Genomic DNA, 27,973 nt, shown 5'->3' with positions numbered 1-27,973 from the left:
CATAATTCCAATAGAAAATGCAACCACAGCAGGTTTTATAAGGAAATATTTCAATCATAGCATCATCATAACCTTTAGGTCAACTTTTTTTCACTGAAAGGACAACACATTCCAATACCCCATCCTATATCTAAATTAAACATCTCCTCACTGAGCAAGTAAACAAGTGTGAGAGAACATGAATTAATCAGAGCAGAAATGGAACTGCATATTATAATCAGAAAAATAACCATACCTTTTGGGAAGTTAAAACAATCAATTCCTTAATTTTATGGACCATTTAAGTGTCTTGCTGAAGGTCACAAAAATGGACACCAAACCTCCTGATACTCCTATCTAACCATTATACAATAACACCAACAACTAGGAGCAATATTAATGTTTCAACATAGATTATCTATTGGTATAAAGTTACAAGTCTATGGGGTGAGAAATACAGTTATGAAAACACATACGTCTTCTTTCTGTGTGTGACCTGTATCAATAAAAACATAAGTTGCTTCAGTTGGCCAAGATATTACTCCAACAACTGTGGCTTCATAGGCTCTTTACTGACAATGGATTATGATATTTACTGACATCAGTCCAATAAAGGGACTAATGAGAATACACCCAAAGTAGTAAGTACGAGTTTACTGAGAGAGACGATATTAAGCACACAATATCATCTCTTTTGTGCTCAATATTATGGGTTTTTTTTTTTGGGTCTTTGTTGCTGTGCGTGGGCTTTCTCTAGTTGCGCTGAGCGGGGGCTACTCTTCGTTGTGGTGCGTGGGCTTCTCATTGCGGTGGCTTCTCCTGTTGTGGAGCACAGGCTCTAGGCACCTGGGCTTCAGTAGTTGCAGCACGTGGGCCCTAGAGTGTGTGGGCTTCAGTAGTTGTGGCATGCAGGTTCAGTAGTTGTGGCGCATGGGCTTAGTTGCTCCGCGGCATGTGCGATCTTCCTGGACCAGGGCTCGAACCCGTGTCCCCTGCATTGGCAGGGGGATTCTTAACCACTACACCACCAGGGAAGTCCTTCCATATTATGCATTTTTAAAGGTAAAGGGATGAAAGTTTAGAAACTACTAAGGGTGTGAAAATACAACTTAAGATCACAAATATTTTTATTACACCAAAAACGTAATATGGCATTACAGGGAGAACCCAACTACATTTCATTAAAATAAAAATATGGATTTAACAACAACAAAAGAAACAGCCTATCGCTGAAGACACGTTAGTACAGGAAAGTTATGAGAAATCCATTATGCGATTTTTAGGATATTCTCAACATTTCACTAAGCAATTTGGGTACTGTGATGCAGAAGGAGGTATTAATACTATTTGCAGGTCCCTTCAGCCCATTACACTAAAACGTGTTGAGTATATTCAATACACTTGCAAGACTGGCTAAGTCTACTGACTCATCAGCTTTCAGTCTACAGTATCTGAAGAATCAATGTAAGAGCTTCATTAGCCTTCTAAGTCGAGGATTATATTACCTTAAAAACTTAGGAAGTCAGGAGGTCTTGAAAGTATAATCTCCAATAATTAACAAATCTTTGATTTATAAATAAGTTTATTTATAATAATATTTACATAATAAAACAAAACACATGAAACTCACAAGTTATACAAAGAAACTGATGTATAATAAAACAGCAATATAGACTGACAGGCAAAAATTTAAAGAAAGATTTAATAAAGAGTTAAATATCAAGTAGACAACTTTACCTCTTCTAAATTTCACTTTGTCACCCACACTGATTTGGAATTGAACAATGGCTCTCTCTTTAGGAGGTCCCATACTGGAAATTCTGAAATCTGCTAAGTTATATTTTGATAAGAATTTAAAGTTAATGACCTATTTCCATGCAGTACCTAATGCTGCCTTGAAATGAAGTCACATTCAGTCTGCTTTGAAGTGAAATAGCCTGTTAATCTGTTCTGACAGGCTAGAAGAATGTCACCAAATATTTTGCTGATGTGCGGAGCTGTGGCAGGAATAAACTACTATTTAGAGAGTAAAGAGAACTGGAGCAGAAATGACTGGGCAACAGTTTCAAGAGAAGCAAAAGCCAGGAGAGGGAAATCAATGAAAACATGCACAAGAATAGGCAGAGTAATAAAGCACAGTTAGTGCAGTTGGGAAATGAACAGAAGGAATTAATCCATGGAGCAAGATAAGGGCTTCTTTAGTTACTATTCACTGGAAAACAACTTAGTGCCTAGCCAAACAAATCTGTTTTAACAGAAGTACTTGGGAGGACCTGGGGGTGTTAGTATATGGAATGCCACCTTTAAATTCAGGTTGAGTTCTTGTTGACAGTGGTGAACATCTGTTTCAAATAGCAATAAAATGAAAGCTATATAATCTATACAGCTGCATTCTTTAACATAATAAAAAAGAACTTCAAATGAGACGAGCAAAAACAAGACATAAGCATTGTCAAATAAGGCACATGTAAAAATCTACACATATTATCCAGTGAAAGACAATATATATATATATTTGGAGGTAGAAATAATTACAAAAATACTGACATTTCTAAAGCATTAGCGTATTTGTTACAAACAATCACCAACTAATCCCCATTCAGAAAACTGTTTTGTAAAATGATTATTTAACATCTTCAAGACTACGTATCTGTGGCTTTTTTTTGAAATTTCACATGTGAGCATCTGGAGAATTCAGTTAGTGGCAAAAAAGTTGTCCATACTATGAGAAATGTAATATGGAAATTATAAAAAGTTATAAATGTTCATAAACCCCATGGTCATCATAATGTAAATGTCCTTGAGTGCACCAAGTTGATATTTCATCATCAGTTAGGAATTAACAATTCTTATTTCACAGGCCCATTGATGTTTTTAGTAATGTGGCTATATCTGCTGGCATACTCCCTTCGTCACCTGCAGGTCAGAAACTGGTGTTAAAATTTTGATAAAAATATTTTATGCAACGTATTTCTTCTCTCCAATTTTCCCTACTTTTGGTGAATTCTTAATAATCTTTCAAGGCCCAGCCTGATTCAGTGTCACTCCCTGTTAAAAATATTCCCGAATTCCTACATATGTTAGGGCAACTTCCTCTGTGCTTGTGTTCACATTGCCAGCACAGCAGTCTACAGCTTCTGTTTTTGATTTGACAGAGATATGCAGATATAGTTTGGATCATATCCTATTCATACAGCACATAGTATTTACTCCTCAGGTTCACTAAATAAAAACATTTACCAAAAAATTCAACACAAGATGTAAAAGAGAATAAAAGAAAATATACAAAAAAAAAAAAAATTTTTTTTAATGTAACAATCTGAATAGTGAAAATAAAGACAAAACTCCCAAATCCAACCAAACAGAAATCATTTCATCTACACTTATTTTCAGTCCAAAGATACATTGTCTTAAAAAAATTTTTTTTTTCAATTAAACAAGACCCCAGTATCTAGACACTTATCCAGGTGTGTCTCTCTCTCTCTCTCTCTCTGTCACCACAGGGACCCCAGTTACAGTCTAAACTTAAGAGACTACTTTTATCTACTCTTCTCCTTTCAGTAAAAAACATGATTAGGAACACAAACTACTGCATAAACTCTCAGGGAATTCACTGACATGCTTGCCTCCAAGCTCGTCCACAGATATGAAAATAGCCCATGAAATCCAAACTTAACATCAAATAAAAAAAGCAAGATGCAGAAACAACTAGTCATACACTTAAAATAAAACAAACCCTAATGTGTCATCTTTCTGGGGAAGCTGGGTGATAGGGTGAGAAAGAGGCTTTTGTTTGCCCTTTAATATCTTAGGAATTTTGAACTATGTGAATGTATTATCTTTTATATATATATATATAATTTGAACTTTTAAAACTTTAAAAATTATTCTATTCAAAAAGATGGAGGAAATGGAGAGGATTCTTATTTGACAATTGTTTCTAGTACCCAACTGGTCTTTAATCTGAAATTATTCAATTTTTGAATAAATGCATTTTATTGTACTCTAGTGAAATGAGTATTTGGCTAGTCAAAATGAAATTAATATAAATATGAGAGTTCTAAATAACTTAATATTATGCCATGTACTTTAAATCTTTGGATTCATAAATATTACTTAGTAAGTAAATCATAAAATTGCAGATAAAATTATAGACCTAATTTTAATTTATTTCTGGGATATTTTGATGTCAGAGACAGAATTTTTCAAAATCAAAGTGTTTGTATCAGTTCTGGCAAAATGATCTTAGTTACTGTAGTACTTTTGAAATAAGTATGCTTATCTTCTCCCATGCTATCCCTAAACTGCACGCCAAGTTAAGGACTCAAACCATCTTTATTATCCCCTTGTTACTGCTAAGTTGATGCCTTTTCATATAAGTAAAGTTTATGCTGACAAATAACTTACCTTCATCTACTGTGGTCATATCTTGTTCTAGTTTCAATTTCTGTTGATTAATTTTTAGCATGGATTCTTCGATTGTCCCTTGGCCTATTAATTTTATAACTAGTACTTCTCTAAGGAAAATACAAGATACGTCCATTGGTTACTTAATATATAATTACTTAATATATATAAACGACATAACTCACCTTAGAATGCAATAAGAATAATTTGAAAATTGTTTAACAAATACATCCATAAATTTAAATTCTTTTATTCAAACTACTTGAGATTGACATTTTCTGAGCACGTCACTTTTAAACATCCTTTCCTATTGATTCAAGAGATGAGAAAAAAATATCTGTGCTTTAAAATTACTGGTAAAACTGTATTACAACAAACAGTTCTGGGTTGAGGTAGGGTATTCTATTTTTAAAAAGAACATGCTTTGCTTATCAGGTTCCAAGAAATAATTTAGTTCAAAAAGTAAGGAAGTGTAGTAAAGTATAAAGATTACATGGGAGGTTTTAGCTCCACCTTTCAGTACTGATAAATATTTGGTTCATAAATGAACTTATCAATGTCTTTTGGAAATACAGTAAAATACTCCACAAAGAAAACACTGATTGTCTGCTGTTTACATGTGAGAATAGAGCTGAATTATAGGTATTTTCACCTCTTCATGTCCTGTGACCAATGTCTAATCTAACCTTCACCTAAAATATCCACAGCTCACATAATCTATTTCCTATGAGGTAACAAGGTAGCAATCGTATGCACATTACCCAGTCTATCTGGCTCTTACATGGTCTAACCAGCAAGTTACTAATTAGTAATTACCAATTACTAATCTTTTGCAAAGGGGCTGGACCATTGGTAATACTTAGTTTTCATTTGCTGCATAACTACTTGGACTGGGGCTGGGAGGTGGTTTTCTTTTATTTATTTATATTTTTTCAGCCACGCCACATGGCCTGTGGGATCCTAGCTGCCTGACCAGGGCTGAACCTGCGCCCTCGGCAGTGAAAGCACCTAGTCCTAACCACTGCACCGCCAGGGAATTCCCTGTTTTAATTACTAGAATATGAATAGATTACACGGTGGAGTTCATCTTCAACACTGGTTGGTATAAAATACAGCGGGAGCCATGCTTTGCTGAAAATATGAAAACTAAGGCAGGGCATCTGACAGATCATATCCTAATATTCTATACAAATTAAACTGGCATTTGATTAAAAATAAATTTCAACTGCAAACACTTACTTAGTCTGGCCTACTCTATGGCATCTATCTTCTGCTTGTTTGTCATTGTAAGGATTACAGTCAATATCGTGAAGTATAACAACGTTTGCTGAAGTCAGGTTTATTCCTAGGCCACCAGCTTTTGTTGACAGCAGAAACACAAAGATATCCATATCGGTATTAAACTCGTCAATTAGATGAATCCTATAAGACAAATATATTAGGTTAAATCTCATAAAAAGGTATATAATTAAAACTGAAAACAATCACTTCACATGGAAAATAAACTTGAAGATGTAAATACATGCTCTTGGCATTCTAGTTATTTTTCCTGCAGCTGTTTTATTGAAAAGACCTACCCAATTCACCAACTTCTTTTCTATACCATTTATCTCCCTACTAATTCTTACTTTTAACTATTCAGATTTGATTAATTGCTAAGGGACTGTTTTGTCCTTTGTTTAATGACTTCTGGCTTTTCTAAATTCTGCACACGGCTTTTCAATCTTTAACCTTCTCAGAGTCTGTCAGCTGTGACTCAGACAATATACCCGATGAACTAAGAATCTCAAAATCAAACTATATTGATGTATTCTCTTTTAGCAAGACTTCTTTTCTTACTCTAAAGCAGGAAAAAAAAAATTTACTCTGGCTGATAAAAAAAATAAACCAAAGATACAATGCAGTTTAAACACACCAGAAAAAGCATTCCTTCTAAGACAATCTTTTTAAACTTTGGGAATTAAAAAAGAAAACAAACAAAAAAAACCAAACCCAAACTTACTCAGTTACCCTTAAAATATGAAAAGCCCAAGATTTTAAGATAACCTTGGTTTAAAGATAAAGTGTTTTAGACTTAGAATGATTTTTAAAGAGAAAACACTGACATACATATAATTCTAGTAGTTGTTTCAAAATATATTTGTATACGATTCAGACCAAAAATTAAATTTTCTTCATCTTAAGTTAATGAATGATTTAAAAGTAACCAAATGTAAGACTCAAAGCAATACAATTCCATCAAATGCCCTAGACATTTAAGATTCTAACATTTACTCTTATTTGAGGGTAAGGTGGAGAGATTTTCTGAAACGAAAGTATACCAACCTTTCAGAAATCTGAGTCTTTCCATCTAATCTGAGGTACCTATGCTGATGATGTTTTAAGAGAACCTCTAAAATATCCAGCATCATGGTGAACTGGCTGAATAATACAACTCTATCACCCTGTGGAAATACACATATTCATTAGACACAGAAAAAGTAAAATTATAAGTATCTAATGAAAAACTGCTTCTTTAATAATAATAAAGTAATCATAACTAAGGTTTCCTATTTTAGATTATATATAAGTAAATTATCTTCTAAACTTTGACCTAAAATTGATTTTTAAGACTAACTAATGGGAATAGCTACTAAAAGTACTACTTAGATTGTGATCTTACAAATCTATTTCACATATAAATTGCGATATTAATTTATTTTACATAGTATCAATATCTTCAAAATATTAATTTTGAAGCAATTATATAGATTGTCACCTATGAAATAATGACAATTAAAATTATTTAAAAAAAATTAATATAGATATATTCTACTAACTTCTGTTAGATGGAAGAAGAGTAATCAGGAAAATATATGCCCAAATACATCCAAAAAATGCTCAAACACCAGTTTCTAGAAGAATGTAGAACACAGGCTAAAGCTTCAAGAAAGTCAAATCATGCCAGAACTGTTTCAAAGAAGTTGAACTAACTGGGGAAACATATAAGGAGCAGTATTCTTCTTTAGTACCTTCTGTTTCAATTCAGACAAGATGCAGCCTAAAACTCGAAATTTTCCAGAATCTAAAATCAAGTCCATGTCTAACTGGAAGTTATTAATGTGTCGATACTGTTTACAAAGTACATGTAATTCAAAGTCTGTCATAACTTCCATATCTTCAAAGATCAGGTCAGGGTTAGCCTCACAATGTGTAGGTTCCTCAAAACAAAACAAAACAAAATATACTTCAAAATGAAGATAATTTATAATATGATTAGAACAACCTAATAAAATTGTTCACATCTGATAAAATATCTAAATCATAAAATATTTTAGTGCAACAGATTTACCAAAGGAAATTAATATTCATTTTTTTAGGTACAATAAAGAGGGGAAGTTCTTATTGTTTTAGAGATAACACACTGATAAATTTACAGATGAAATGTCTAGAATTTGGTCCAAAATGATCCTGGAGAGGATTCTAGGTGAAACAAGAGACAGTAGTGTCATTCCAGATGATAACTGTAGAATATGGGTGAAGGTTTCATATGCGTAGAAGATTTCATTATACAATTCTCTCTACTTTTACATGTCTGAAATTTTCCATAAGTTTAATATAAAAAATGTTAAAAAGGCAAACGGTTGCCTTAAACACAATGATCTGCAGGGAGAAATAGGGGTAGATTAAGGGAGAATGAGGCAAAAATAGAGAGTAACAGCTAAAACTGTAGACAAAATACAATAAAGAAGAAATAAAATGAAGAAAATAAACAGACAAAAATGACTCATTATCCAGGACACACAATCTGATGAATCTTTTTGGTGAAAAATAAATAAAAGAAGTGCATTATGGAAGTCCAGACCAGGAGTTGGCAAACTTTTTCTGTAAATATTTTAGGCTCTGTAGGTGAAATAATCTGTTTTGCAACTACTCCACTCTGCCCTTGCACTGAGAAAGCAGTCACAGAAGACAAAGAAACAAAAGGGTGTGGCTGTGTTAGAACACAACTTTATTTGTAGGAATAGTTATTGTCATATTTGGCCCTAAGGCCATAGTTGGCTGACTCTTGATGTAGACTGTCAGTCCTTCTTGGCTCTTATGTCCCCTAAATTATTTTGAACTCTGTGTTAAAAATGTCTTTCTTAAATACGTGGTTAGTTAATATGCTTATAGGTTCAATGGTCTGATTTTTAGACTAACAATAAACCTCATGTTTATTAGTGTTAATAAAGCTTAGTGTTAGCATAATACAAAAGCCTTACCTTTAGCATAAGCTGAGACATTTCCTTGAGTTTTTCAGCTGTGTAATATTGGCGATGTAATAAAGGATGATTGGCCATTTTTCTCAACTGCATCATGACATTGCACATTTCTGTGTTTTTTTCTGTGACACATTAAAAACAACAACAAGCTGATAGCTGTTTACTGAAATACATCTCAATGCAAACAAAAGGTTTTAAAACTATTTCTTCAAATTCCAACTAATTTTTAAAAAATGAGCAAATCCCACTATCATAGCACTAAACAAAATGCAGCCCTAGTACAGAATTATTTTTCATATAAAATTGTGAAAATCAGGTTATACCCATATTATTGATAGATTTTTTCAATCTGTTGAAAAGACCCAAATAGAGTTGCTCCTGCTTCTCTGACATGGCACACAACTCAATTCGATCTTTCTTGGGGGGTAGCTGCTTGAGAACCTGTGAAAGGAAAACAGTTGAAGCAGATCATTCAAATAAAGAAGAAAACAGATTTTAAAAAACCAATCATAATAAAAATATGCAGATAAGAGTTACCTCTTCTTTTACTCTTCTGAGAATAAATGGTTTTATAATTTGTTTTGCATGTGCTATTCTCTCCTTTTCATATATACTTTGCTCATCTGCTGATTTCTAAGTAAAATAAGAACATGACCTTTAGATTATTCATTTAAATGATCACAATGACAGTATTACACAACATGAAAATCTCCCTCACTACAATCTGAGTTATTTCCCATAGAAACTCAATTCATTCTAAATGCACTTGAATTCTGGGCTGCAATATATTTCTTAAAGCTCCACATGTATTTTGGGGTTTTGTGACATGTAATCGTGTACTCTGCAGAGGTAATGAAATTGAACTGCACTAGAATGGTGTTCAGAAGTAATTAACTGATAAGTCATCACTGATTACATAGATAACTCTCTTGAAAAAATATGTGTGTGTTTAAGGTAGTTTGGGTGGAGGGGAAGAGAGAGAGAAGTAGAAAACTTGTATTTATTTGTGGAAAATGGTCCCAAAAGAAAGCTAGTGCAGGTCTACAGAAATGGGATGGTTCCTAGTCAAAACCTGTTAATTTTGGAGAAGAGGAATTTTATTCTAAGAAATCCTCCATATCCTATGATCTGCTAGGCCATCAAGTGGGATGGAATACATTAGTGAAAGCTAGAAAGGCAGTCAGTTTGCAGTAGAAGATTATCACAGAAAATCCTCGCAAAATACATGTGATTTGGGAGTGTCAAGAATCTATATTACCATTGCTGTACTGGAAAATGAGAGTTCTTGAAAACTACACTCTTACTTTTTCTAAGCAATAGGGAAAAAATTAAGCAGATTTTCTTTGAAATAGGATTTCTTTATTGTGACTTTTAGAAATTGCTACTTTTTAATTTATGGAGTTTTAATTCAAAACGTATTTCTCAGTATAGGAATTTTCTGGATATTCTACTTTTGCACAGTTTTATAGTTTACCTATTAAAAAATGCTAATTTACCTAATTTTAATAAAGAAGATGGTAGCTCACATATTATATATCTGAGCTACCCACTAATTTAAAATTGTCATTCTTCAGAAAATTAGGATATTAAAAACCAAAACTTTTAGACAATGATTATAGAAGCCACCCATTTATTTCCTATTGTATTCTGGCTGACTTCCCAACTCATCCGAACATAGGGATATCAACTACTTAAACTTATTTCATAGCACGTATGCTACATGAAAACAAGAAAAAGAGACAAAATAGAAAAATGGTCCGGGTAAAACGCAAAGTAAGATAGTTGAGAAAAAATATGAATTTATGCTTACTGTCTTAGAAGAAAACATTCTTCGTATTTCACTGGTGCTACTACTGAACATGTGTGGCATAACAAAATTCAACAGTGACATGAGTTCTAACAGGTTATTTTGCACAGGTGTGCCTGTGAGCAGCAAACGGTTATTTGCCTACGAACAAAAGGTAAATTTTAGATTAGTATTTTTTTTTTTTTTTTAAGATCCACATCCTTCTTGTTTTTCCCCTCAGTGAGGGAGAAAAAAATTAAAACCATTATTAGTAATATAACATTCTGTCATAAAAGATAAGTAATTTAGAAAAATTATCATATATTGTATTTTAAGGTAGAATGAGTAGAACTAAGTCTCATTTTATTAAGTAGGTAACTTGTGTTCCCACATTACTTTTTGATGAGGCAATGGAAGAAGACAGATTATATCTGATATTCATAAAGTTTGTCCTATAGAACAAAGGTTGGCAAATTGAAGCTCATGAGCTAAGAATGGTTTTTACATTTTAAAAGGGTTGTTTAAAAAAAAAAAGAAAAAGCAAAGAACAAGTGACAGAAGCTGAATGGCCCACAAAGCATGAAATATTTACTTACCTGGTCCTTTACAGAAAAAGACTGTTGGTCTCTGATATAAAATACTATATATATTAAAATACATAATCTGAAATTTTATAATTGGACAAATTCACAGAACACTCTCTTACATTAATTGTCATAAGGTGCTGGTAGCGGATGGAGCCCATATTCTTCAGCATATGGCCCTCATCAAAAATTGCGTAATTCAACTTCAGCCGACGAAACAGACTACGATCATCAGAACTGCTGATTGCACAATTATACCTGTTGCCAAAGAAAAATCAATCTCTAAGATCATACCTTTAAGAGCATGGACTCGTGAGATTTAATGATTTGACAAATTCTTTTTATTTATATATTTCTAATAGCCAGTAGCTAAAAGATAACACTAGACACAGTCGGTACTCAAATAAATATTGATGTACTTATATCCAAAATTATTGATGTACATGTAACCAAGTTACAAAAGCTGCAATATGCAGTTAAAAGGCAATTTATATGTTATAATATAATTAGACAACTTCTACACATCTAGGAAGAGGCCAATTTGGGCACAATTTGTATGTAACCTGTAATTATTACACACTTTGCTTTATGAACCGTTATATTTTAAGAAGCAGTAGAAAAAAGAACATGAAGCTAAGACATTTCTGTTAAGAACATAACACCATTTTATTAAACTAGTAGAGTGAAACCAAGAAATAACAGTTAACAGCAGCTAGCAAGACTATATATGAAAATGGAGTCCATTTTATTAAGAAAAGATGAATTTTGGATGAATTCTTTTAATCATGACCTCCTATAGAATTAACAAAAGACTGCTATCATCGTAGCATACACCAAACTGAAAAATGCCTGAATCTTCAACATAACTCATTCTATTGCTTTTGTTGCATAGTTCTTAGCATAAACTCTTTTATTTTACTACTAATATTTTTTAAACATTTTTTAAAAATTTAAGATGATGCACAAAATTATTTTTCCAAAAAAATTTTTTCTCAATACTTACGTGGTCACGATTACATTGTATTCTTCATATTTACTATGAATGTTATATCTAATTTGTTTACGTTCTTCTTGAGAACCTAGAATTTAAAAATGACACACACACACTGATTGTATTTATTGTACTTTACTGTATGCTAAGATTTTAAAGAAGTCTCCAAAGTTAAAAGCATAATGACATATTCTTACCATAGTAACAGAGCACCTTTAAAGTGGGGCACCATAAATTAACTTCCCTTAGCCAGTTATCTATGAAACAAAAGAGATATTAGTTGCACCTGCTACAACAGGTAGACGTGTGCACTGAAATGAACACTAAAGTCTGAGAAGTTCTACCCAGAAATTATTTTTATAAAATAATAGAAGATAATTTTTAAAAATCACAGACTCCTCACAATTTTACTCTTGATGATTAAAATGACTTTGAGATTTTGACGTGGCATCAAAATGAAGAGAAGAAGGCCAACCATTATATTTAGAGGTGATTATTAATTTCCAATTTAAAGAGGATTTTTTTTTTTTTTGGTACATTCATACATACATTCTTACTCTACTCTACATTCAATCAAGAAAGAATGAAAGTAATTTGAGTGGGGATGAACTGCATATATTCTTTCTTAATAAATGTTTAATTATAAATTCAAAGTGTTTCTCTTAAATTACTCATGAAAACAACTTAAAAGTATTATGAAAACAAATGATCTCTTCAAATGGTACATGATCTATAATAATTTATAATCTATATAATAAGCTGAATAACTGACTTATATTGGAGTTATTTTCTTTAAAAAGACTTCCAGTATAATCAAACACACATATGCAAAGGGGTGAAAAGTGTAAGGAAACCAAAGAAATGAATATTCACTTTCACAAACTAAGAAATCTCACACACACACACACAAACACACACGTACACATGGTTTTTCTTCCCCTTGTATAAAATACTACTGAGTCAAGTAAAGCTGTCCACAGTATTACAAACCTATAGTTGATGCTGGAACAACAATCAAATGAGGACCATTATTACCCTCCTGATAGAGGTACGCTAGGAAGGCAATCGCTTGAATAGTTTTTCCCAGGCCCTAAAATGAAAAGTTTAAAAGACAATATACTAAATTTAAAAACAAACAAAAAACCCAAATAAATATTGGGAAAATGAAAGGAAAAAGAATATTTCTGGTTTTATTTATTTATGATTCCCCATCCAACTCTAGGAGAATTTCTACTATATTCTTAGTTCTCAATAACACATAAAACAGATGATAATCTCCAAGTGATACTACAACTTAGTTAAGAGTAGGAATGTATTTTAACTGCTAGTTAATATGTAATACACATTAATATGGAAGACCTCTGCTTGCATACAAAGGATATAATTTTGGTAACTGTTAATATAAAGCTACTATTTAATACATACTGGATGGATGGAGAATGACGTTCCAATGACTAACTGGAGCTGAACACACACCTATCCTATTACCCAGCAATTTCACTCCTAAAAATATATTCAAGAGATATGAGAGCATATGCCCACAAAAAGACTTGGGTAAGAATATCGATGCAGTTTTACTATAATAGCCACACACTGGAAATAATCTAAACTGCCATCAACAGGAGAACAGATAAACAAATTGTAGCGTATTTATACCATGAACTACCACAAGCCAATAAAAAAAACCAAAAACCAAACTACTGATACATGTAAGAAGAGGATGAATCTTAGTAACTTTATTATGCTCCAAATGAACCAGAAACAAACAGTATATACTGTATGGATCTATTTATATAAAGTTCAAAATCAGAAAAAAATTATTCTATAGTGATAGGTGTCAGAATAGTAGTGGTGGTAATGACTGAAAAGGCGCATAAGGGAACTTTCTAGGATGATGGAAATGTTTATCTCAGAGACAGTCACATGGGTGTACATATATGTAAAAAGTCACTGAGCTGAACATTTGTGCATTTTATTTCAAGTAAATTATACACCAATAAAGTATTGCATTAAAAAAAAAAAAAAAGGCTCCTGAGGAAGTATAGCTCCTTAGGAGAGCTAAACATTGCCAACTGTTAGGAAGTGAATTGCCTCCAACCCCAAACATGTTGAAGCCCTAACTCCCAATGTTGGGGTTTATCTGGAGATAGAGCCTCTAAAGAGATAAGTAAAGTTATCATAAAGTCACAAGGGTAGGGACCCAACTTCTATCATAAAAGAAGAGATGGATGTATCTAGAGTAAAAGCCATGTGAGGACACAGCAAGGTGTCCATCTGCAAACCAAAGAGAGTAGCCTCAAGAGAAACCAAACCTGCCAACACCTTGATTTTAGACTTCCAGCCTCCAGAACTGTGAGAAATAAATTTCTGTTGTTTAAGCCACACTGTCTTCAGTATTTTGTTAGGGAAGCCCTAGCAGACACTACCTTATCATAAGTATTGTACTTTACAGGTTACAAAAACATTTTCACATAATATACCTCATTTGATACCAAATATAATCTTATGATACAGGAATTACATATGTTTTATTAATATTGGCTCTGAGAGATTAGGTCATTTGTTAAGGATTACACAGCCCACGAAAGGCAAATTTGGTACCCAGAACCCAGATTTGATTTCCAAGTCCAGTTTCCACAACTGTACTACTCTATATTCTATATGTAATTTCTAACTATTTTGAAATTCTGCATATATTATTCACTTTTCTATTAGATAAATAGCATCTCTGTTTTAACGACAGTATGAGGTATGTGTGCAAACTGTCTTGAAAAACTAAAGATTATTTTACTAGAAGCTAGCTAGAGAACAAGGATTATTATCTTTGTTAATTTTTATTTTGGAAAACTAATACACAATGTAATACATATATTCAATAAACATTTTCTCCACTGAACACGACTCATTTATAATAAACACTTTTTAAAAAGCATAGTTGGAGGAAGGAAGGTAAAGGTTAGATTAAAGGTCAAGTTTCTACATGACAATACTTGGACTACTGGCTGTAATGAACTTCCTAAGCTTACCTTCAAGTCAAATGTGATTTGGAAAAGAAAAGAAACTCAGAAACATCTAATAAAAGTAAAATGACTGAAATGATGGTGATGATAAACGTGTAGATTTATTTACTAACAAGGACAGGCATCTATGATAAATTTTAAAGGGAGCTATAGAAAAGCACATGTAGTAAAATCTCTTTTAATATAACATATATATGTATATGTGTATGTATGTATGCATGCACAAACACACACCTTCAGAAGAAAATATTCTGGAAAAAGATATACACCAAAATAGTACTTACTTTAAGATGGCAGGATGATGTGTGATTTTGTTTTTTTTCCTGTGTATTTTTATGTAACATCTAATTTTAAAAACACATTTATTTATTAATTTGATGAGAAAGACAAAAAACCTATTTTCATTTTTGAGGGGGAAGTAAGGAGGTTAGAACTAAGACAAGCAACAGAAAACTGAGAGGAGTGAGAGGGATTATACTTTGGTAAGAGCAATAAACTAACAGGGTCAAGGGAAATTTTCATCTTTTGAGTGACAGCAAGGATGCTTATTAATGATAAATCCTAGAAACAGAGTACCACTTACCATTTCATCTGCCAAAATGCCATTCAGTCCATGCTTATGTACCAATGCCAGCCAATTCAAACCAACCTTCTGATAGGGCTTGAGTGACAAACTGGTAAAGAGAGAGTTACCAGATATTATAGATTTATACCTCTGTTAGTTTTCTCTACTAGTTTTCTGAGAAGAGGTTTAGGTTTGCAATGCACAAAAAAACTGAAGTATCTAGGTCTAGTCTTACCTTTTAACTTACTGTTAAAAGCTATTTACACTTACTTAAGAAAATGAACCCAAAACATAATACATTTTAAAAAACCTCTCAAATTTTATTCTGTATTTGTTGTTTCTGGCAATAAGAATTACAAAAAAAATTTTCATATTCAGTCATAATGTAATGCCACCAAATTAATTCCATAAATGATCAGAATATTAACTATGATAACATATTACTAATATTTATACTCTAGAAAAATGTATTGTACTGATTTGAATATTAGCACAGTAAGGAACTTAAAGTATTAGAACAAAAACATACGCATAATTTGCTACTTTGCCAGGCTGATTTAATAAAACTTTCTGACTGAATGCCAATCACCTCTAATATCACTGGTATGTGTAATTCTGGAGGATGTATGTATGTGTGTATTTATGTTTGAACTACATATAAATGTAAATTTGCTAGGCATCAATAAATATCAGTGAGTAGAAAGCAGCAGGCATGTGTCAAAAATCTTATTTAATTTGTGAACATGTAAACAGACTAATCCCTGGGACTAACTTGCTTGGATGGCAACATGGAAGGGGTCTAATGGACGAAATGGTTAGTTTTTTCTAAAAGTTCAAGTGGTTAAAAACTAATAGCAGTTATTTACTGAACATCTATTATATACAGATATACAAAAATATCATTTTCTAGCATCACCTCATTCAATCTTTTAATATGCTATTAAGGTAGTTATTTTTTAACAGATGAAAAAACCCGAGGCTCAGTAATTTGCCTGAGGTTGCATAGCTACAAAGTCTTATGGCTAAGATTTTAACTCAGAAAAGTCTATCTCATGCAAAAGCTTATTCTTATACTCACTAGGGAAGCATAAACCCCACATTAACATGAAAACTTAGGACAAGGCCATGCTTCTCACTCTACAGCTTTTATCCTATCCCCTTCATTTCCTGTTACACAGATCCTAACTGCACATAGAGAAGGGGTCTGATAAATGGTTCTGATAAATGGCTCTGATAAATGGTTAAGGGGTCAAATTCTGAAATCAAGACACTTTAATTAGAACAGGGAACAAAGAGGTGAGGTAGAAAGATATCCATCTTAAATCAGAATCTATGTTTCAACTGTGGGGTACACAATCTATAAAACGGTTCTCATTTGAAAAAATTAAAAGTATAGGTAGGAAAAATCAGCAGTATTGCTGAAGTCTTTACAGTTCATTTTTTAAAATGTCTTTGCCTTCTTGGCCAATATAATTTCTATGCCACTATGAAAGTAATAATAAATAGAATATTATCATAGACATTTTAATTTTCAGGTCCAAATAAATTCTACTATACTGGTAGAGTAAATGCTAATATTGGAATTCTAGACACTATACTTTACATGCATTATTACTTTATTTAATCTACGTTATAAAGTAGATACTATTATTGTCATCATCTCCATTTAGAGATGAGAAGCTCTCTCTGGGATTCAGAGCAGTTAAGAAACTTGCCCAAGGTCCCAGCTGCCCAAATGCATGTCTGCACTGGCAGAGCTGGTACCCAATCCAGTTCTGATCCAGCCCCTAATCACTAAACAGCAAACATGAAAGTTTTCTCTCTCTGGCCCACCTACTCTACAGTCAAAACTTCCTATTTTTAAATAGAATTTTCATTGTTTTCCTGAGTCTTTCCTACCGTCTTAGTCGTCCCCCACACATTAAGGTTCACATTCCACGAAAATGATGAAACTTGGTAAGGCAGGCATATTACATCACTTATAAATGCATCCCAAGGGCCAACATGCTACCCCAATGTAAATTTATCACAAATAGCCAAGAAATATTCTTAACAAACAAAAATTACTGAATGTATGTATCACCAACACATGTTGAGAACGAGTCTAACTATTAAAATATTCTTCACTATACATAAAATTTTAAAAAGTGACGAGGAAATTTTGAGAAGCATTGAATTTTTCATTCAAATAAAATTGTTTCATCCACATTCACAAAGCAGCTATGGTAGCTGTTTTGATCAGGACATTAAATACCTCTGTTACATTGAAGTGTTTGTTTTAAAAATATAAGTGTGTATGTGTGTGTACTTGCTCCTCTGCTAGATTTACCTAAATTACAAGTAACTTTCTGTTGCTTAGTGTCACAATAGTGCTGCCCATAACATATCCTTTTTTCAGAAAGCAAGAGGATCATTGAGAATGTAGTTCTGGCAAACAGCTTTCCAATTCACTTGTTAAGACAAGTTTTAAAACAGGGCAGCTTATATTCTTTCTCTAGCAGGCGCTAATATTTAGCTGCTATACAATCATACCTTCCATTACTTTTGACATTCAAGAGTTTTGTAACAATTTTTGTGATTGCATATGAACCCCACCCACTAGTTTACAAATAAGAATGTAATCTGCTCAGGGTTATCCAAATGGCAAGAACTATAGCCCGGGCCTTTTGAATTAGGTAAGTGATCTCTTTTCAAAAGGGGACTACAAATATCGTTAAACTGAAGGTTTTCTTACCTCCCAATGAGGAAAAAAGTGATTTTAAGATTTTCTGAGGTCATGAAAGAAGATGAGGTAGCATGTTATTTTAAAGTTACTTGTTTTGTCGGGGGAAAAAAAAAAAATCCTTCCAGAGAGTTACTAAAATTTCTTTTCAGAGTGAAAATTAAATTGGGTTTAAATTTCCTGTCAGAGAAAACTAGTATCAAAATTATTCTGAAAGGTGAGAAAGGCCTGAAGTAGAAAACTGGAGTATATACAATGTGCTAAATTTAAGTTTAAAATGCAGGAATAGAGGGCTAGAGAAACTTCTTGAAGTAGTTCATATGAAACAGATTAGGGATGCTAGTTGACCAAAAATTTATGTCCCTTAAGTATGTCATGAATGCTGAAAATACTACCACAATAACAGTTTATACTAATAGTAGTATCCAAACTACTAAAATGTTTATATCATAGTACTCTGAGTTAGTCAACACATCTGCACTACTGATTTGCATTCACATCAAATGGTTTCACAGCAACTGTTTAGAAACAGGATATGGAATCATCCTGGCCAGCTGAGGAGGAACAAGATCAGAAGAACGTTAGTAGATTTAGCCCCGAAAAAGACAGGACACGCATAATTAAACATTATTTTATACTGAACATGTGATAAACCTTTTCAGTTAAAACAGTTTAAAGCTGATAAATTCTAGATAAGCCGCTGAAGCTTGAGAGATGGCTACATCTATGATAGGAATAAAACAGGAGAAATACTGAGGTGTTTTTTTTTTTTTTACTTTTTCCTCATTGTATTATATTTTAACTTAAGGTAATTTTAGTTTTGACATTTTAAAATAAACATTATGAATGTAATGGTTTTGAGACACATATGAGAATTTTTTCCCTTGCAAAGACTTTATTTTTAACAGGGAGTTACAGCATGTGTGTATTTCTTTTATCTCTAGAAGGCTATTTTTCTTCTGTTATAATTCTTAAAAATTTCTAATAGGAAAATAGTTAATATAATTTTGCTTCAAAATAAACTTTACTATAAAGAATTTGTTCTGTTAAGCAAAAGCACAACAGCTTATTCATTAGGATAGTTTAATATTTTCCTCTGTGGGAAAAGTACTTTAAATGTTTCTATACTAAGCAGCCATTATGCTTGGCCAGTTATACCAAGTAAAAATCTGCAAGTTGCTTGTGCAACTTACATTGGCTAAAAACAAAAACCAAGACAACAAATTTCACCCCCTAAAAGTGCATTTAAATAAACTCCAAAGAGACTATCTATACAGGTTTTCAGAAGTTGTACTTTGGGACTAGATCCAAGAAGCACCTAAAAAACCCCCAAAACTATTTTTCTCACCTGTTTAATATTTCATTTAAAAAATCCTCAGTCTAATGAAAAGGATAGCTTTATTACCTGATCATACTATTTACAAGTAATAGGACTTTGTGGATGTGGGTTTAAGAGAGAAATTTTTTAAGTGATGCAATAAAGCACTTGATTTTTTAAACTCCAAATTATGATAAAGTAGACTCAACTGGGTAAGCCTTGTAGAGTGAAGAACTCCCCATATCCAATGCTGTAGAACAAGAAGGAGCAGCTCCAACTACACTTTTAGGAGATGAATTTGCTGACATGGTCATAGTTCTTTCTATGCAACAGAGAAAAGAGCTTCTTTGTGGGAACTGCATCACGTTTCCCTACACCATCCCATAGCACCCTAGAAGGGCACAGAAAAGATTGTAGCTTACTATTAAAGGCCAGTAACCGTATCTTGATTTTTTTTTCATATCTTGACTTTTAATTAACCAATGATCAGCAAATGTGCTTTGATCATTAACTGAGAAAAATATCAGAAGAAGTATATAAAATCACCAACTAGGGTAAATAATTTTAATGAGACCCTAGTGCTAATCTTATTAAATACCTATCAGAAATATTTTGAACAGAAATAATTCATTTTAAAAATTACATTAACACTGCAGAGTATGGATATACCATAAATCATTCTAACTAGTCTCGGATCTTAGAAACTTTGACTGTTTCCATGTTCTTGCCTCTGTATGTATATCACAGTAAACAATTTTATACTTTTTTTAAAAAAGGAAGCATTCTGAACAGTTCTGAGTTCCCAGACAACCTGAAAATAAACTTTTAAAAGAAGTTCAAAACAATCCCCCGCCCGCCATATCCCAACATCATGCAAAGGAGGGGTGTTCACAATTACAAAACGCCGTTTTCATACGTTCTGGCTGTTGGACAAATTTTTTAGTGAAAATAATTTAGTGTTTATTTTTTGCAAGCACTCGGACAAGGTATTTTACTGACAGTAGCCGTTCGGGTAATATACTTTTTAAATACACACTTTTTAATAATTTTTCCTTATATAATCTATTTAATAAAAGTGTCCTTTTCAATTTTTATGTGTTTTTACCTCAAAAAGATTAAAAATTTTGGGCTTTTGAAAGCATTTAATCACATATATAGGATACTTCAATCATTTCACTTACGAGCAAAAAGAAATTGAACGAAGACAAATTTTTACACTGATGCAGTTGAGCAGCCAACTCTCTGAAGCACTAAATTAAGTAAAGAGGTACCTAAAAAACCACCTTTTCAGCTTCTGTGATTATATATGAAATTATCTGTCATCAGACAAGGAAAACATAGGTTATATAAGACCATAATATCTCCTCCCTCTAATTCACAACGTGATAATGGAGTAAGATATCCTGACTGGGGGGAGAGGGGGTGGTGATCAATGAAAAACAATTCATACACCACTTACGTGCCATTACAGGAAACCCTGGGTTTCCCTTTTAAACATTAGTTTTCCTACCGTGTCCACATTTAAGTTTCCTAGGCACAATACAGGAATCAATTCAACATCTCTATACAACTGAGATAAAATAATGAATAGGTACACACAACAAGCACTACCTTTGGTTTAGAATGGAGGGTTGCTCTATGTTCCATCCACCTCCATTTCCAGTGAGCATGGTAACTTGTTTTGTCAATTTATTTGAAATGTCTTCACATTTGTTCATAAGCCTTATAACTACATCCCTTTCTTGGATCAGTGTTTTACAGTGCCATATCAAATCTTCTGATAAGCCATTCGTTTTGGACATCTTTGTGAACTATGGCATGAAAAGAAAAATAATTTAACAGTTCAGATCTAGTAAATAGGGAGCCAATTTCTTTCTCTGTGAGGGAAAAAAGTTTGTTAAACTTTTACTAATGACCTTAATCAAATGTGAAGAGAACCTGCATTTGCATTATCACATTTCAGTTTGATAAATCCTACTGTCACCTCAAACTCATCATGTTGAAATAAAACATACCTTTCTCCTCAAAACGCACAATCCCAAGCTGGCTACCTTGACCCTGGTAGCTGTTCTCTTATGGGAGAAACTCTAAAATAATTGTTAATGTCTCCGATCAGGTTTTGTCTTCAAAACCTCGGATTTATGACTATTACCAAAGGTAATAGTGCCAGATATAAAAACTGCATACTAGATCTCTTGCCTCCATTTTTGTCACTTCCTATGAATATAAGATTTATTTTCCTAAAACATACTTTGCCCTATCTATCATCAAAGTACAACCCCTCAAGCTTTCAAAACTCCAATTATTATTTGTCACTTGATATTTTACTCTAAACTGAGACTACTACTACTTGGAAAGATATTGCGTGAATCAAAAGTATACCGTGACCAATTCAATAATTTGATAAAACTTAAGAATAGTATCAATTTCAATACAAGACTTGTATAAATGGGTTTGTATGAAAACTCAGAACTTCTTTCAAAATTTATTTGTATTTATTTTTCTAAAGGAGACACTGAATACTTTACAAGGTAAAAGCTGTAACAGAATTAGAATTTTCCCAAATAGATAGCTGAAAAAAATAAATCCTGAAGAACTGTACAAAAAAGTATTTTTAGTGTAAAGGATTAGAAAAAAGCCCAGTAGCTATTTGAAAGCTGTTTGTTGGGCAAAAAGAAAAATACCATAATCCAGACAGAATAAAGGAAACTAAACTAAAACCACCTGTTAGAATAAAGCCACACATGGTTTTGATTCATGGTATCATATTTAGCATATTCTTTCAAGTTATGACAAGAATCTCATTAACAACTCTAAATAATCCCCATGAACACAGTATTTCTAAGTTCACAGAGAAGCTCAAGCAATAGAAATTCAATACTTAGAGGATATACTAAGAAAATTTCATAAAAAATGCAGTTTATAATAACATGTATTTTTCATATCTAACCTAGAGTAGGTTGGTAGAAATGAAACTTACTCATCTATTCCAAAGCCATGTTATTACTGTACTGCAGGAATAAAAAACAAAACAAACCAAAAACTTAGCATGCCACAAAATCGCATTGTGAAATAAAGTGATTTGTACACTACTTTGTATTTTCACAAGGACAACATTCATAATCACAATGTAACCTCCCACTCTGTACTTTCCAGGGAAAAGATTTACACATAAAGAACAGGCTATGTAAGAATCAGTGCCTTGAAGATTTTAATGAGGTTCTACCAGAACTTTTAATTAAAATATTTTTATTTTTAAATGGAACCCCAAAATTATAGGCCAAAAAACCAATCTCATGTCTATTGTGGGGTATGTGTGTTTGCGATATGTTATGTGTGTGAGAGAACCAACAAGAATAACCGGGAAAAAAAAAGAAGGAACACATATTGTGTGCTTTGTATGTGCCAGAAACTACTAGGTGTCTTTTATTCACTAACTCATTAAGTCCTCACAACTGCAAGATCAGTCCACCAGTTCTGGATGAATAAGATTCAATTTCCAAGGTCACAAAGCAGGATAAAAGATTCCAATGTCTATGCTCTTCTCTTCACTAAAACTAGTACTTCCCAAAACAAAACAAAAAAAACCCTTAAAAGTTAAAAAACACAGGGGGGAAGGGTGGGATTGACATGTACGCACTGCTATATTTAAATGGATAACCAACAAGGACCTACGGTAGAGCACAGGGAACTCTGCTCAATGTTATGTGGAAGCCTGGATGGGAGGGGAATTTGGGGGAGAAAGGATACATGTATACGTATGGCTCAGTCACTTTGCTGCGCACATGAAACTATCACAGCATTGTTAATCGGCTATACTCCTATGTAAAATAAAAAGTTAAAAAACAAAAACCCTTTTTTCTGTAACCAATTGCCATGTATTGTGTTGTTTTTTTTTTTTTTCTTTTCTTTTGTAGTTCAGTACTAACCTGGATGGTGAAAGTACCTGGTATACAGACATAGTCCCTTGTTCTCGTGTGGTTTATAGTCATTGGGAAAGACATGCAACATACAATTTTAAGTCTTAACAACTGGTATTATAAGGGAAAAAACAAAATTTCATGGGTACTTTTCACAAGGAGAGTAATATAATCTAGGATCTAGGAAGTCCAGAAATCAGAAAGAACTGTTTTGACTCAAAGAAGATCAATTCAGTATGTCAGAACCTAGAGAAGTAAGAGAGAAACATACATTAGAAAAAAAAGAAACAACCAGACATTACCGTTTCCTGATGAAAGAACGTATCACCAACCATGTAATAGTACTGATGGGAGCATTTAATTCTAATCCTAATTCCACAGAAAATATAACCAGAAAAGCCCAGAGTGGGAAGCTATAGAACAAATGATCCAGTTTCTTCACCGAAGATATTACAGGAAGGGGGGAGGGGGGGGGGGGAGAGAGAGAGAGAGAGGGAAAGGGAGGTGGGGAGGGGGGGACGGAGAGGATAGATGAAACAAGGTCAGACATAAGCTGGTACTGAACCTGGTGATAAGTACATGAGGGTTCATTTAGTATTCTAATTTTTATGTTTGATACTTTTGTAGGGGCAATGAAGGGGTGTGCAAAAAGCAACTCTTACTTCATGATGCTGCAACAGTTTGATTGAGACTTTTAATGAACCTGACATTTTGGTTATTTCTGAAGTCAAAGTTTCAATTTAACTCCCTGAGGCTTCCCACTCTCTTTATCCTCTTTCCATACAAGCCAACCAACATTAGAGATGATCCAAATTATTGCTGCTGGTTTAGAATTTAGATCTATCTAGTAGTGATACACTGTTCATGAATGCACGACATCAGCAGACAGATTTTCGAGGAAAAAGTTTCATTGTTTGATAAATTTGCTAGCATTAAGTTCAGTTATGGCTGACAGTAAACCCAAAACATCAGGGGTTTAACTAAAACATAAGTCTATTTCTCTCTCATGTAAATGAAGACCCCAGGGGGCAGTTCAGATCTGGTACAGTGGTTCCAAGATCAAGAATTCTTCTACTTTGTTGCTTCAATATCCTCAACCTGTGAGTCCTCGTCACACTGACATCTCAACCAACAGGAAGAAGAGATCCTTTAAGGACGCTTTCCAAAAATCACGGTATACTTCTGCTTACATCTCACTGGACAGGAATTTGTCAAATCGCCAAAGGGAGGCTGAAAAATGTAGTCTTAATATATTGTGGGTAATGTAACCAGTCATAAATCTGTTTAAAAAGCACAGAGGGGGTTAAAAAAAAGAGAGAGAGAAAAATGATTTGATCCAAAAAAGTTTGACTCAATATGACTAGAACTGATTTTGGGGGAGAGTAGAAAACTATAATCATTTCTTAACATTTCACTAATAATATATACAACACTTCCAACACAAAATATTGTGGATATCTGCAGCTAACATTTTTTAAGAGACAGACAATTGAACGGGCACTTACTTTATTTAATCCTTAGCCTTCTCCAGAGGTCAGTACCATAATTACACTCCACTTAGAGAGGAAGAAATACAGGAACAGAGAGAGAACTTGCTTAAGGTCTTGTAAGTTGCTAGAAAATGTCAGAATTGGGATTCAAAACCAGGCCATCTAGCTCCACTATATTATTTACCCACTCTCATGTATGGTATTTACAAAACCAATGGAATAAATAAAGAGGCATGAATGGAATCCTGAAACAAGAGAACCAACACAGAGAGAAAAACAACATTTCTCAGGATGTTGGGGAAATGAGATTCCAATGTCACAGCTGATCCCCTACCGCAGGTCATAAGACTCCAGAAGAGACTTTTTCAAGAAGATGAAACTGATAAAGTATCTGAAGTGTCTAAAAACTGAGGGGAAATTTAGACAACTAGGGAAGAGTTTAGAGCTGAAGTAATAAGTATATACAAAACTAAGAAAACAAAAACCAAGACAACTAATAAGTAGGGAAAACAAAATGCTGAGCAAGGAAAAAAAGTAATCATGTAGTATATTACATGGCTCAGCTATAAAAGGCATTTGCATAGTCTAACAACATATACTAAAAAATGATTTTCAAATTTACCACATTATTAACATATTGGTAGGACTGGGGAATGGGGAATGGGAAATGGGCATGTGAGGTGAGACAGACAGCAAGAAGAGAGCTAATCCTACCACAATGCTATAATGTCTGTGTCATGTCAAAAGATAAGGCCTGCAACTGAAAAATTTTAAAAAAGCATTATCTTTATATTCCTAGATATGGAAGTGATAAGAATCAGACAGAAGATGTAGAAGCAGTTATCTGTGGTACAGGAAATAGGCTGGAGAAGGGGATGGATATGGATTTTCAGGGAGAACAAGCCTGTAGAATTTTTTAACTTGTTGATCTAAATACACGCATAAATAATAAAAAAATAAAAACATTTTAAAAAGCCCAACATTTAATTCCAAAACATTTTTATTAGGTGTGTGTGGGGCAGGGAAAATGGGTGTCTGCCCCTAAGGAAAGGTGTAAGAACATTCTACTGTTATGTTACTGCTTTCTGAAGACAAAAAGCATTTATCAATCCTGTAAGTTACTTAGCTTCACTAAAACAAGACCTAAGAAATACAAAGTACTCTGTAAATGCGGGATCCACTAGTAAGTCTAAAGTTATTGATGAGCACAGCAAATACGATCCTAATCACATAATATGAAATATACAAACATATTCATAAACAGATGGATGCTAAATAAAGTCTTAAGTGGGGGATTATCTTCGGTAGAATTTTGGCTAAACTTGATTTTCTTCTTTGTTCTCACATGTACTGTTTCAATTTTAGACAAAGAAAACAAATCGTTCTTCAAAAAAATGATAAAGCTATTTTCTCAAAGGGAAAAAAAGAGATAAAAAGTAACTGCTACTTAACTGGATAATTACATGAAAAAAGAACATCAACATGGCCCGGATTACTATCTCTTTGATTAAAAAGTCAAGTATTACTTTAAGGTCTTTATCTTTTTAAAACAGTCACAGACTGAAGTACCTATCTCTTGCCACCATGTGTCACTCGTACAATACAAATAATTTTGAATTTCTACAGGAAGGGGGAAATTGTTTAAAAGCAGATTTAATTCCCCACCTAAGAAGTAACATTATTGAGGACAGGAGTCTTAAATACTATAAATACCTGGGAGCAGCCTACAAAGTACTCAAAATGCATTTATAATTTTAAAATAAATATTTATCAAACTTAACAAAAATGAAAACAAAGCCTGGATACAGTAATCACACACTTTACTGAAGCCACCCTATCAGGAAGTAGTATGCATTACAATTCTTCGAGTCACAAATTTAGACAGACATTTTACAATAAAGCAGAAAAGAAAACCTGTGGCCTAAGTTACTGGTGGATGGGAGCAGCACAATGACGAGAGTCATGTTTCCACACGAGGTAAACCCAGGTTGCTTGGTTAACAATCAAAGAAAACTGCATTTATGCTGCTCTAAATGTTAAGGAAGTAAGTGCATATATGAAAAATTTTTAGATTGAGCTATTTATGAATGAGCTATTCATGAATCTTGATTTGATCAGTATACACTACGATTCTGATTAAAGTACAAAGATGCAACATAATAAGATTATCATAGACGTAATAGCATCTCCACCCTATTTTGCACAAAGCTAGATAAAAATTCAGTAAGTGGTTGGTGAACTGATGCCATCAAATGTGTGAAATCTAGCAATAAAAACCCCAATTTTAGCACATTAACAGTACACATTTTTAAAGTAATGACATTTTGGCTGGCTTTGTTTCCAAAGTCTACATGATTTAATGATGTGATTTCTTACCATAAGCACATACTTTACTGCTATGAAGCAGAAAAATAAGAGAAATGGAAAAATTATGAAGAAAATCTGACACACACTATTTAGATTTTGATTTTTAAAAAGGGTATAAAGCTGCAAACATAAATACCCTCAACATAAAGAACTTATTAAATAACCAAATTTTCCTCATGTAAATAAAATAAGGGTGACTAGAATATCTCAGAGCATTTTAATTTTTTAAAAGTGTAATTCTTTGACAATAAAGTCATAATCATAATGTACAACTTCTCAACTTTTGTTTTAAAAGGCACTGCTAAAATAATTTTCACATTCAAATTAATTTTATAATAAAATAACACAATGAAATACCAATGATTACATTTAACCTATCAATGTTATGGAGACTTCTGTTTTAGCAAAAAATCACAATGAAAATATATGTGTTTACTTTGATTTGTTGGCTCAGTATGCACTGTAATGAAATATTAATGAGCTTTAAAGTTCTGCCAAATTCCCCAATCCTGAAGACTGAACTAAGATTCAACAATGATGTTAAGAGTTTACTAGACATTTGCACATTGTTCTTAATATA

At 33.0% G+C, this 27,973-nt stretch overlaps 1 protein-coding gene across 5 annotated transcripts in view; it reads right to left on the bottom strand.

Annotated features, from left to right (window-relative positions):
* Positions 1-1,602: 1,602 nt before the first annotated feature.
* The window catches only part of SMARCAD1 (SWI/SNF-related, matrix-associated actin-dependent regulator of chromatin, subfamily a, containing DEAD/H box 1), a 69,034-nt gene continuing 42,663 nt past the window's right edge, over positions 1,603-27,973 (bottom strand). For all 5 annotated transcript variants that reach the window (XM_059922422.1, XM_059922421.1, XM_059922423.1 and 2 more), the window contains 15 exons: positions 21,228-21,427; positions 15,595-15,685; positions 12,982-13,081; positions 12,189-12,248; positions 12,004-12,079; positions 11,123-11,258; positions 10,441-10,578; positions 9,168-9,263; positions 8,954-9,071; positions 8,631-8,752; positions 7,398-7,586; positions 6,712-6,830; positions 5,626-5,808; positions 4,387-4,496; positions 1,603-2,895 (listed from right to left, as the gene is read on the bottom strand). In XM_059922422.1, coding sequence (XP_059778405.1) covers positions 2,834-2,895; positions 4,387-4,496; positions 5,626-5,808; positions 6,712-6,830; positions 7,398-7,586; positions 8,631-8,752; positions 8,954-9,071; positions 9,168-9,263; positions 10,441-10,578; positions 11,123-11,258; positions 12,004-12,079; positions 12,189-12,248; positions 12,982-13,081; positions 15,595-15,685; positions 21,228-21,427 — 1,800 coding nt within the window. In that variant the 3' untranslated portion in view covers positions 1,603-2,833. The remainder of the gene's footprint in view (positions 2,896-4,386; positions 4,497-5,625; positions 5,809-6,711; positions 6,831-7,397; positions 7,587-8,630; positions 8,753-8,953; positions 9,072-9,167; positions 9,264-10,440; positions 10,579-11,122; positions 11,259-12,003; positions 12,080-12,188; positions 12,249-12,981; positions 13,082-15,594; positions 15,686-21,227; positions 21,428-27,973) is intronic.

Source organism: Balaenoptera ricei, chromosome 5 (genome assembly GCF_028023285.1).
Source record: "Balaenoptera ricei isolate mBalRic1 chromosome 5, mBalRic1.hap2, whole genome shotgun sequence".
NCBI lineage: Eukaryota > Metazoa > Chordata > Mammalia > Artiodactyla > Balaenopteridae > Balaenoptera > Balaenoptera ricei.
This window is presented reverse-complemented; position numbering and strand designations above follow the sequence as displayed.